Below are 12,338 nucleotides of genomic sequence, written 5' to 3' on the forward strand. Positions count from 1 at the left end.
TACTTATTTAAATGAAATATTTCTGTATTTTCTATCCAATAAATTTGCTAAAATTTCTAAAAAAATGTTTCCAGTTTGTTATTATGGGGTATTGTGTATAGATGGGTGAGATATATATTTTTTTATCCATTTTGAAATCAGGCTGTAACACAACAAAATGTGGAATAATTCGAGGGGTATGAATACTTTCTAAAGGCACGGTAGGCTATGAATCATTTGATTGAGACCATACTAGGCGCACTTGATATTGCACGCCCAGCAGAGAATCAGGGATGAGTGTAACGATCGTTCTCCTCCTCTTCGTCCGAAGAGGAGGAGTAGGGATTGGACCAAAGCGCAGCGTTGTTACATGACATAATGAAGTTTATTAAAGTAAGGACGAAACACGAAAACACTTCAACAAACTACAAAACAAATAAACGATGTAGACAGACCTGGACTTGAGAACTTACAATATACGAAGAACGCACGAACAGGAACAGACTACATACACGAACGACAAAACGAAACAGTCCCGTGTGGTAGACATACAGACACGGAAGACAACCACCCACAACAAACAATGTGAAACAACCTACCTATATATGGTTCTCAATCAGAGGAAAACGTAAAACACCTGCCTCTGATTGAGAGCCATACAAGGTCAATTAAACCTGACACTTAACATAGAACAAACAACACAGACTGCCCACCCAGCTCACGTCCTGACCCACTAAACACAACTATACAAAAGGAAAACAAGGTCAGGAACGTGACAATGAGGGGCAGCATCAAGCACACATCAATATATAATAAGCAACTCATTCTCAAACAGTGAGCAATATGACATTTAATTGATTACAAAATACTAAACCCTCCCCTGACTGAAATTGTAAAAGCATGATCCTTGCACATTTTCCTCCTGGTAACAATTGTGTACACTCCCTTACAAAATGTACCTTCACTGTCACTTTCATTAAAGATCTTTAAAAAGATCTGATCATATAAATCCATCAAGTCTTTCTTTCATTTAATTTAACATTTATTTTCTTTTTCATATAAAATAAGCACAATCATTTCAATGAATTTGCACATTTAGCGTGTGTGTATCTGCATTTCTTCCCTCCAGATGAGTCGTTAAGGACCACAGATGTTTCTACCATAAGTCTATATATGGTTTCTACAGGTGAGCTTGGACAGGAGCGGAGGGTACAAGTGAAAACAATATCAGTGAACAGCTTCATTTTCACAAGTGATATTAATCTGTTATTGATTAGTTATTGATCAGTTATGCCAACTAAGAGTAGTGATTTTCAACAGAGGCTTATGAAAATGAAAGCACACCAATATTATTACCATACACAGTTGTATGTTTATTAGTTGAAGTTTAGTATTTTATTTGCACTGTGATTCAGGAAGTTTAGTATTTTATTTGCACTGTGATTCAGATAAGTGGGTCAGGTATGCAGTTCTGTTGTTACCCAAAGAGGGCGCCACAACCCTAGCATGGAGATGGTCAATCAATATGGCACCATGGACATAATATTGTTTATTGATTGAATACCCTTTAACAGTAGAGTACCTTGCACAGAACATTTAGAATAGAAAATAAATAACATTTATTTTGTCAAGCTGTGATCTGTGATTGGACTCGGTCAGAGGCTAAATAGAAGTATCACCTGTGCTGCTATGTCCAGTTGTAGGACTGCCCAAAAACAGAATTTGCAAGTAAAATGTATTAGTGATTTGTCATATGTTGTTGTACTATCAAGGACCTGTTGGATACTACAGATTTAATTAGATTGTTTTGTCGATTGGTATTCAGATTACACTATTATGATATAACTATAATCACAATGAAAATGGCCACTTACCATTTATAATCAACAGAACACTTTCTAAAGCATAAATTATTTTCAATTTTTCTATTCTAAAATCTAAACTTTTCTAGTTCTACTGGCAACGTGTCAAGATCCAAGCTCAATCTCTTCTTTCATGTCAATTTAGCCTGAATAGGCTGTTGAATATAGCTGGTGCTCCTTTCTCTAGATACACCTTGTTCATAGACCATCATCGGGCATCATCAGCACCACAGCTTCCTAATTCCTGTTTTCTTCCTATCTGAAGTAACAATACAGTCAATAAGAATCCTTATCAAAGTCAGTGCTCAGGAATAGGTTGCATTCAATGACAAGCAGCTATATCACAGCACATTTTATCATTATTATAAGCATAAAAAATACAGCTGTACAAAATAAACCCTGTTAGAAATGACACAGGAAGCTGAAAAAAGGAAGCAGTACATACTGTAAGGAACATGGTTTGTCTCTAACTCCCTTTGTGGCTTAGATTGAAAATATTTGCTGCTTTTCAAAAGGAGTTGCATTGTGATGACCAAACAGACAGCGCTCTACATTATCATCCCATTGAAACCATGTCTGAAAAAGATCATTCTCCATTTCTATACATTCCCAGGCAAGACTGTTTTAGTTAATTTAAAGGGTATGTCTCCCATCCCTAGGCATCGGTATTGCCTTCTCTTTGTGGATGTGTCCTTTCTTACCGTAACAAGAACATGGATCAATACAGACATCTGATTGTCATACATATTGGTTAGCCAACTGATTTAACTTTGAAAGAAATGAGACATGTTGTAACGGGGCTATGACCTGTGATAACAGAGGTTTAATCAGTCTGTGAATGGTCAGTAGAGCTTAAAAATTGACCACGACATAACTATAAACAGGGTAAACATTGATGAGTGTGGGAACAACGGGAACAACTAAACTACGTTTGCATCAGACATTGTAAAGCAAAGAGGCAAGACATAATTTTTGTCAAGAAATTGTATGCTGAGGCTTTGTAAGGTGTTTACCAGTATGTATGGAACAGCTCCCAAAAGATTAGTTAGCTAGACATTCCTTTCAACAAGTCAAGTCGCATGACCATGATACTGCCCATATGCTCCTGTGCCTTGCAACAATAACCACTGGACACAAAACCAACATAGAACACAATATCACAGAAAGTCACATTTGCTGAATGCACAATGTCTCTCCTGCCATCTACAGTGTGTGCAGGATGTGGAGGTGGACAAGGTGAGCTGAGGGAAAGGAAGGGAGGAGGGACCAGGCAAAGTGAGCTGTTATCTAGACCCTGAGCCATGGTAACACCAGTCTACAGCCAAGTCTCAGGTCAACTGTTATCTGCACGGAGGTTTGCAGTATAGAGGTAGTAGTCTAGGGAAACTAGAGAGTTATCTTCCTGTGCATCTCTGCAGACCGAAAGGGCCTATAGGCATGGCAAGATTCTGGCTGTCTTGATATTGGAACCATTCTGATGGAGCATGGAAGCCATTAGGGTCCGAAATGTCATGTCTTCAACCAGACAATGTAATAACACAGAGTTTCCCAAACTTGGTCCTCGCGACCCCAATGGTTGCACGCTTTGGTTTTTACCCTAGAACTACACAGCTGATTCAAATAATCAACTAATCATCAAGCTTTGATCATTTTAATCAGCTGTGTATTGTTAGGGTAAAAACCAAAATATGCACCTTTTGGGGTCCGAGGACCGAGTTTGGGAAACACTGTAAGAAGCCAATAAACCCTTAAATTAGTATTATGGTCACAAAAGCTCCACATTTAATCCATTTGAGCAGTCTTAAAGTCTTAAAGAATCGGCATCAGCCAGTACCTCTTTCCAGTTAAAGTAATGTTGTTTGGGGTGGTTTTCCCCCTTGAAGGCCCACCTTGGAAGGTTTGTTTTTGTTTTTTAATATGCCATATACAAATGCAAAGAGTGGCTACCATTAAAAGGGTTTGTGGCTTCAGCGATGTTCTACAAATGATAGATATGTAAAAAATTGAAATAGAAAACATTGCTCATTTGCTCTGATGTAGGAAGTCCACAACATGATCAAGATTTGGTTTGTGTGCAATTACATAGATTAGCAGTCTGCAGGACCATATTATAAGGGGAGGGGTGGTGGTGGTGACACATATAGAATACAGTTTATTCTCCCTGCCTATTATCAGTGACCTTTTAACGCCAGAGTTAACCATACCCAGTGGTGTAATGTAAAGTACTGAAGTAAAAATACTTTAAAGTACTACTTAAGTCGTTTTTTGGGGGGGATCTGTACTTTACTATTTATATTTTTGACTACTTTTACTTTACTACATTCCTAAAGAAAATAATGTACTTTTTTAGTTCATACATTTTCCCTGACACCCAAAAGTACTGGTTACATTTTGAATGCTTAGCAGTACAGGAAAATTGTCCAATTCACGCACTTATTAAGAGAACATCCCTGGTCACTAAACTCACTAAACATAAATTCTTTGTTTGTAAATTATGTCTGCGTGCTGTCGTGTGCCACCTGGTTTGCTTAATATAAGCCATTTGAAATTATGAATAGTTTTACTTTTACTTTTGATATTTAAGTATATTTTTGCAATTACATTTACTTTCGATACTTAAGTATATTTAAAACAAAATACTTTTAGACTTTTACTCAAGTAGTATTTTACAGGGTGACTTTCACTTTTACTTGAGTCATTTTCTATTAAGATATTTTTACTTTTACTCAAGTATGATGATTGGGTACTTTTTACACCACTGACCATACCGGACATGATGTACAGTCTCAGGGGACTGCAGGCAGAGCAACGGCACACACATGCAAACACACACACACACGCACACAAACACACACACGCACACACATACACATACCCCTTTAGCCAGACAGGAGTCAACCCACAACAACGTAATGGGAGTGATGCCAGACCACAATAATGCCTTGTCCACCAGTCAAGACCTTGCCTGCTTAAGAATCCAATATCTCCTGCAGCAGCAGAGGGCATCCAGGAAGGAAAAGGATGCTGCCAGGAAGGAATAGAATACATACTGGAATACCCCAAGGCCTGATCGCTGTCACACAGGTGTCTCTGGCTGCGTTTATACAAGCAGCCCAAATCTGATATGTTGCCCAATTATTGTCAAAAGGCCTCTTCTCAATGGTCAAAAGAACAATAATTGGGCAAAATATCAGGATTGGGCTGCCTCTGTAAATGCAGCCTCTGTCTGCCTTACCTAACTGGGCCCAAAGCTACCCAGGTGATGTTAAACTGTGTAGGTTTAGCATGTACATGTATGATGCTATTCCACTGCAAGGATTTACACTGGTGTTTGGCCTAAAGAATCAGACTTTTGTGTACTACAGGATGTAGGATGTACACAAGATGTGTACTACAGGATGTGTATCACGTAATCCCATCAGAAAACAGCCCCATCCTGACCTCTGGAGGAATTGATACAGAGAGGAAAGGCAGGCTAGCTACACTAGGCATATGGTGACACGTGCACATGTGATGTTACAGGACAAGGGCCTTACTTTAGACCATGGCTTAGTTTCAATGGGAAACAGACTAAACTGTGAGATGATGTGAGTTACTTGTGGAGATAAGAGAGGGGGAACAACAGTGGAGACATGAGTCGTGTTTATTAGGGAACGCATCGGAACACGTTCTAGAACGATTCGCAACGGAAAAGATACATTTGCGTTTCTTATTGGACAATTCCAGGTAGTCCCTCTCTGTTCCAATCCGTTTTCTTCCATTTGGTGCGTAATGAACATTACCATTGATGAGGTCAGAGGTCAGGGATCGAGGGTCAGTCTCTCAGCAGTTGCAACTCTTCTCCCTCGGCTCCACCTCAATGTCCTCATCACCCGGGTACAGGACCCTGGCAGTGAGGCCACTCTTCACCCCATCCCATCCGTCCCTCGTGGTGATCTGCCCCATCTTCATCAGCTCATAGATGTCCCTGCTGAGCAGCTGGAAGGCCCGGTCCACGTTGCTGTTGTACTTAGCCGACGTCTCCACATAGCGTATCCCCATCTCCGCCGCCAGCTGCTCAGCCTCGTCCCGCGTCACCTTCCGGTCCTTGTTTAGGTCGCTTTTGTGGCCAATCAGGATGTAGACCATGTTGTGCGGCAGGATGTGCTCGCTCACTTCCTTGTGCCACTCCCTCACGTGGTCGAAGGTGTTGTGATTGGTCAGGTCGAACACGAGGAGCCCGCCCACTGAGTTACGATAGTAGGAAGTGGTGATGGACCTGTGAGATGGAGAATAAGAGATGTTACAATTCAGTTCTGATCCATAGTAAAATGTGAATTTAAACAATGCTGACCCGAATCTCAGTGTAACCCTGAACCAAACTACATTCATGGCATGACAACAAACATATAGTAGTTGGCAAAACAGCATAACAAGATCCGCGACTCCTTGCAGGTCCAGGGAAAACATCCATTGTTGCTTACAAACTAAGGAATGATAACTGTACAGACCTGTAGAGACAGTTCTTTCATGCCACTGAAAATCTCTTTTATGTGTGTACTGTGAACCTCCTATGGGAAAACAGTCTTTCTTCCATAATATTCTGTCAGAGACATCCAGGTTCAGCGTCAAGAGGAAAAGGAGGTCTGAGAGCAGAGTCTACAAACACAGTTCTAATGCTCTTAGAGGAATTGTATCTGAAACTGGGGAATGAATTATGTTGTTAACATATTTGTTCAACTACAAGCTACACTGCCTCCTGGATGGATACTGTGTGTGCCTAGGCATTGCGGACTAGGCTACATAAAGGCACATTACTACATGTATGTAACAGAGAGAGCCATGCCTCGCTGATTCACAGGCCATCTCAGCAGTAACAAACCACACTTTCAGAATAACCGGATTTGACTGTCATCCATCCAAAGACAGACATCAAAACCTTCTTAACATTGCATTAAAAAAAAGATATTTGTGTATTACACAAAACGGTATCAAGGCGAGGTTGTTGCCCATCATCAGTGAATGAATCCAACTGATGATGCGACACAATTTAATGACTGTTTTTATGATGGAGCCAGGAGTAACGGCCTCCGTTATTGCAGTCGTAGGGTAAAAAATGACTGACGATGACTGACCTCGTTTCTCTGTGGGTAAAAAAACGATTATTTTTCTCAACTGTTATTCGCCAAAATGGTAAACCGACCACAATAGATATTGTGAATTTAGTTATTTGATCCACATAGGCTAATTTATACTGATGGAAATAATGAATCAGCTGATCTTGTCAACAGATTATTGATAACAGATATATATATATGCCTGGTATAACATGAATTGTCTACATCTCACCTAAATCGCTCCTGTCCAGCCGTGTCCCACAGCTGAAGCTTGATTTTAATCCCTGGCTCGATGTCTAGCGAACGGGCATAAAAATCAACACCGACCGTTGGATCCGCTACATCGCTGTAAATTCCATCTGTAAACCGCTTCAGTAAAGATGATTTCCCTACTGTCGAGTCTCCTAGCAAAATTATCCTGAATTGATATTGCCACAAAATATCCATGGCATGGCTAGAGATAGACCCAGAATGGTGGTGGTTCCGAAACAAAGCAGCGCAGCACGTTGTGTTTACAAAGCTGCTGCTGCCTACTGCCTTCTGGTCAGACAGAGATGAGAGTGCCAGCGAGCAAAGGGCGATAGTGCTGCAGTCATGTGATAGGCTCGGGATTTATTATAGGGCCTATTGCTTCAGAACACCACCATAAAAAGAAAACAACTTCATTTTATGTTATGACAATTATTTTGCTTTATTTTAATTTAGTCTAGCCTATGGGCCAATGCTACAAAGCGTCATTTCGATAAAGAAAATATGAATTGTACGTGCATGATGAGGCCTATAAAGCGTAAAAATATAGTTAGATAGCACATGATAAGGCACACTGTTATCCGACTCTCAAACAGGTGTGAAATGCCATGGAGCCTATGCCTGGTCCATCTATAAATTGCTTATTGACTCGACATGGCCATGACGGCATAGCATGAGCTGTAGGCTAAACCATTTCATGGGCTGTGCACGAATTGTGATATGCATTACATGGTAGACTCTTGCATGTGTTGTATATGTTCGGTCAAAGGCTATTCATTCCTGGCTTTTCAATTAAACAGTGGTCGCAGCAGTCATGGAACTGTCCATGGTGCTGAAATGCTGAGACCGTTTTTTGCCGTTGGCACATCAGCTTGTTGTGTTGTTGACTTTGCTCAGTTGAAATCTAGTTCTCACTTAGGCTTTCCTTACAGCATTGATTAAAGCAACTACTTTCAACACTATTCGCCTACCAAAAAAATATACAGCTCGATTGCATATATGGCCCACAGGCCTACATATCTATTTGCAAATCCTTGAAAAAGAGACGTCTATCCCACTGACCTAAAATAATACAATCAACCTCAAGTGCCCTAATCCAAAGATCACAAGTGTTGACACTGCCAGCAATCCATGTTGCTCTATGAGGCCTACATTCACTCTACAATAAACCTATCTTGTCTTGGTCAGAACTGCATTGGCCAGGCGCAATAAATTAGCAAAAGTTTCAAGTGAAAAGGTTTTTGTTTGCCTCTCTTCAAACCTCACATTTCTGGTTGGCTTTTCTATTTTTTTAACCCGTCTATTTTCGTTGTATTATTTGTTCATTATTTGTTCAAACTTTTTATCAGTAGCTAATGCATGTATTGGCTATCTAATTTATGCCACATTAAATAGCTTAGATAGCGGTCTATCGTTGAGAGGGAACCTCTTATCCCATCATACATCTCGTCCATGTGACACATGTGGACCAATCGCCAGATTGTCCCACACTATATAAAGCGACCGACAGCGTATTCTCAATCTCTTCAATTCAAGCTAAGTGGCAGCAATGGTAAGCCACACTCGAACGAATCATCATTCGGCGTGTCTGTTTATATTTAAGTAAGGTTGTTTAATTTGCTAATATCACATGTTCAGAGAGAAGCACGTAGCTACGTGAATGTTAGAAAACAGTTTGTTATTTTGCTACCGGTACCTAACGTTAGCTAGGCTAACTAGTTAACTTCCGGCGGGACCTGTACTTTCTTGTGACCTAGTTGGTTATATAACTAGCTGGTTAAGTTGGAAACTGTCTTTGTCAATCTTGTGGTAAAGCTAATGTTAATCGTAAAGTTGTGCTTTTTCAATTAAATGCTTACCTACTCGTGCGAGACGTTTTATTGTTAGCTGACTATTCCAGTTTCCACGTGGCACTGCTCGCGGCCCTTAACGATGCAGATTCTTCACTTTTCCGGATGAATCTTTCAACAGAGGCAAATATTTGACCGACGGCCTCTAAGTTGTACATTATCAGTAACTTTTTTTAGTTGGAATATATACTTTATGTTAGTTATGCTGGCTGTAATGTTCCGTTTTGTACAACGTAAGCCTACACCGCTGGCTAACGGTAGGCTTAACGTTACTGAGCATACCTAACAGTTAAAACATTTTTTTTAGGTAGACCTCAGATCATACGATCATCCCTACCCAACCAATATGGCTAATGCAGCTCAGGTAAGCTTTATCACAGAGCTGGAATCTGAAACCATTCTATACACAGGCACCTATCGAAGCCGTTCCTGCTCCTTTGTAGCAGACTCGGTCAACAGGATGCCAAAAACATTACTTTCACCGACGGTCGCTGTGCAGTTCGACAATAACTGACACCGCAACATTAAGGGGAAGGACATTCCATGTACAATTGTTCCTAGAAAATGTTAGTGTGTTGGTCAGAATGGATTAAGATGAGACTTCTAACTAGATTGCTTCCCTGTGCTCTACAGGTCAATTATGTTCTAGACGTGGATGATGAACAAATGGATATACAGAAGGTACATTCTCAGAACGATTTCAATATTCACCCATCGACCCTCATTCTGGCTGTGATGACACACTTGCCCTCACTTAGAGGATTGCCTCTATGCTGAGAACTTAGTACTCGTCTGAGCCCAGCTTTGGTGTCAAATTAATGTAAATGATGTAGGATTTAGACTAAACCATTACCTGATTGTCATTTTCTAATGCTCTCAACAGGTTTGAAATGTCAGTCTGCAGGGGCTTCATAGGCTGGAATGAGAATGAACTAGTGGACGTTCTGATTGGAGGTAAATCAGAAGACGTTCAAAATGTCCCCTTGTCTTTTTGGTGTGACTCTTGCCCTCACTTAAGAGTACCTCGATGATGAGGGCTTATAGTACTTGTCTGAGCCAAGACTTTGATTTGTATGTCTCTTGATGTAATATGACAATGCAGAAAATGTTTAGCTTTTTACCTTACCTGATTATTTCCCAATGCTCTACAGGTGTACAACCTCTGAACAGACCAGTGGGATTGAGAATTAACCACTGGACATTTTAAAGGTAATTCAAAATGTTCCGCTTTCATTCTGGCTGACACTTGCTCTCACTGAGTGCCTCTAACGACAACACCTTAGTACTAAACTTGTGAGCCAATGTATATTGACCATGATGTGTTTTGCTATAAACATCCGCAGCGCTTTGGCACTGACTTGAGCAAAGCTTGAATGTCACTCTAACATCACTTTGTTTCTCATCAGTTCTTGTGCCTATTGGAGGTGCGATGACCCCATCATCTTGGGATTGAATGGCTGGTAAGCCTTGTGTTCAATGTTGTCTGGTCCCCATGGCAGCATGCTATCCTAAGGACCCGGGCTTTGTCTGTAGCCTTTGGTTCTCCAAGTGTATGCCAGATAAATGGGGAGTCTGACTGTCCTGGTGTCCCTGCTCGGTGGCTACTGAAACTTGTGCACTGCTGAGTTTTTCTTGTCTTTCTGCAGGTATGGCGGTACAGGTGTGCCTCAACACTGCATTGAAATGCCCCAATCCAGGTTCTGATGGGTATGGCTGTCTATGGTTATATACTGAATATTGTAGTATTCTGGATATTCTTTGGAGGGCATGGTGTTTTGATCAATGATACCTCTTATGACTTGTGTGGATATCAGACTTGGATCAAAGCCAGTCCTTGGAAGTAATATATTTATCAAACTTTAATTTGCAGTTCTTGCAACTGGCTCTCTGGGTGATGTGATCGGCACTGATCAATTCCTTCCATGGTGTGGTCCAATTCCAGGGTTTTAAGGTATGTCTAAATTATGCTTTGCCTCTTGTGCTTATCACTGACTCTTTGTGGGCCATGGTGTGTTCTGATCAATGATTGATACCTTTTAAAATGTGACTGTTGGATGAAACATGCGGATATGGGACTGAGATCAGAATATCACCTTCAACGTCTATATATATGATACATTGTTTCAGCCACTAAAACAATACTTTTTTTTCATTCTCAGGTCTTGGTACACCAACCAAGGTGGATGAGGCCCCTTCTGTACACAAGTGTTTCTCTGGCTTGTCGCTTATTGCCTATTGTTTGCATCAGGACATTGTTAGGAGACCTGTTACAGAATGTGTGAAATCATTGGTTGTTCAATTGTGTGGGACGTTGTCTAAACCTGCAACAAATGTCCTGCATTTCATCAATAAATATAATTATCACATTGAGTCAAATTTATTTGATTCCTGCTTAACTTGGGACCAAGAGGACGGTTGAAAAATTACAAGTAATGGCCATATTATACTGAAATATATATGGTCACTCTGTCAAACTTGAGGTGCTCATGCAAGTTTTTGGACTGGCAAATCTGGGTGACTCCTTGAAGGTGAACTTAACAGTGATCTGTCATTCCTGGCAGAGCCCCACACATTCAGTGAAATATTTTGCCATTAATATACGTCATCGGTTTTCAAACCATGTAAATAAAGCTACAAATGTTGTCTTTGTTCTTGAGTAAGGAAATGCAGGTGTTTCAGCCTAGCTTGGTGGGGCAGGCCAGCAGAAAATACAGAATGCTGTAATGTGATTGCCAAGTCTAAGGGTGGTGCTCAAATTCTAGCCCCTTAGTTGCTGCCATGGGGTTACATTAGAAATGTTAGAGGTCATTGGCCACAGTGATGTTACATGTACAGTAGCTTTGACTGGACTGATGTCACAATTAAAAAGCTTAGCTAGCAGTCCTGACTCAAGTTGACAAGCTACTGGCAAATCCTTTTTGATCCTTGCCATTTGAAGAGAATATATATTTAATAGGCTGTTGGAAATTGAGTGGTTTGGAAGGAAACAGTGGCTAACCAAGCAATGTAGTTTAAAAATAAACTCCACATTGGCCATGCTTAACTAACCTCGGCACTGCAAAATCTGAGTTCAAGACAACTGGGGGTGAGGGCATAAGCTTCAACGGCAGAAATACATTTTAAGCTTTCATCCAACTCTGAATTGAACCTCGGGCCTCTTTCTGGAGTTGCGACCTTAGGACAATTCACGGCATGATTTAATATTCAACAGGTCGCAGTGGTATTGAAAGGACCATAAATCCAGACAATTTGCCTACAAAGGACTGCTGCTCCACCTTTCTAAGTGAGCACAGCACAAGGTG

At 40.7% G+C, this 12,338-nt stretch overlaps 1 protein-coding gene, 1 long non-coding RNA gene and 3 other non-coding genes across 7 annotated transcripts; 4 read left to right on the forward strand and 1 right to left on the reverse strand.

Annotated features, from left to right (window-relative positions):
- Positions 1-5,474: 5,474 nt before the first annotated feature.
- On the reverse strand, positions 5,475-7,454 carry LOC120027423 (ras-related protein Rab-39B-like). The gene is made up of 2 exons (XM_038972355.1): positions 7,170-7,454; positions 5,475-6,099 (listed from the first exon to the last, which is right to left on the reverse strand). The coding sequence occupies exons 1-2, from the start codon at positions 7,382-7,384 to the stop codon at positions 5,664-5,666; spliced, it is 651 nt and encodes a 216-aa protein (XP_038828283.1). The 5' UTR covers positions 7,385-7,454; the 3' UTR covers positions 5,475-5,663.
- Positions 7,455-8,685: 1,231 nt separating this feature from the next.
- Positions 8,686-11,406, forward strand: LOC120027011. 3 transcript variants are annotated; one of them, XR_005473263.1, is made up of 9 exons: positions 8,686-8,738; positions 9,344-9,400; positions 9,670-9,717; positions 9,920-9,990; positions 10,188-10,245; positions 10,443-10,496; positions 10,683-10,743; positions 10,907-10,987; positions 11,196-11,406. It is a non-coding gene; the product is annotated as an uncharacterized LOC120027011 (long non-coding RNA). The 3 variants fall into 3 exon arrangements; XR_005473264.1 differs by having other exon boundaries at positions 8,716-8,788; XR_005473265.1 differs by lacking the exon at positions 9,344-9,400 and having other exon boundaries at positions 8,709-8,738.
- LOC120027561 lies at positions 9,443-9,578 on the forward strand. The gene has a single exon (XR_005473322.1). It is a non-coding gene; the product is annotated as a small nucleolar RNA SNORA16B/SNORA16A family (small nucleolar RNA).
- On the forward strand, positions 9,762-9,839 carry LOC120027560. The gene has a single exon (XR_005473321.1). It is a non-coding gene; the product is annotated as a small nucleolar RNA SNORD103/SNORD85 (small nucleolar RNA).
- LOC120027556 lies at positions 11,051-11,123 on the forward strand. Its single transcript, XR_005473317.1, has one exon. It is a non-coding gene; the product is annotated as a small nucleolar RNA SNORD99 (small nucleolar RNA).
- Positions 11,407-12,338: the final 932 nt, after the last annotated feature.

The sequence above is a fragment of the Salvelinus namaycush genome, chromosome 32 (genome assembly GCF_016432855.1).
Source record: "Salvelinus namaycush isolate Seneca chromosome 32, SaNama_1.0, whole genome shotgun sequence".
Classification (NCBI taxonomy): domain Eukaryota; kingdom Metazoa; phylum Chordata; class Actinopteri; order Salmoniformes; family Salmonidae; genus Salvelinus; species Salvelinus namaycush.

Bases quoted from the DNA above. Each gene is read 5' to 3' on its own strand.
- LOC120027423 (XM_038972355.1), bottom strand. From the start codon at position 7,384: ATGGATATTTTGTGGCAATATCAATTCAGGATAATTTTGCTAGGAGAC. The intron at 6,100-7,169 runs GTGAGATGTAGA...TCCATCTCACAG, and splicing joins GCTGGACAGGAGCGATTTAG to GTCCATCACCACTTCCTACT.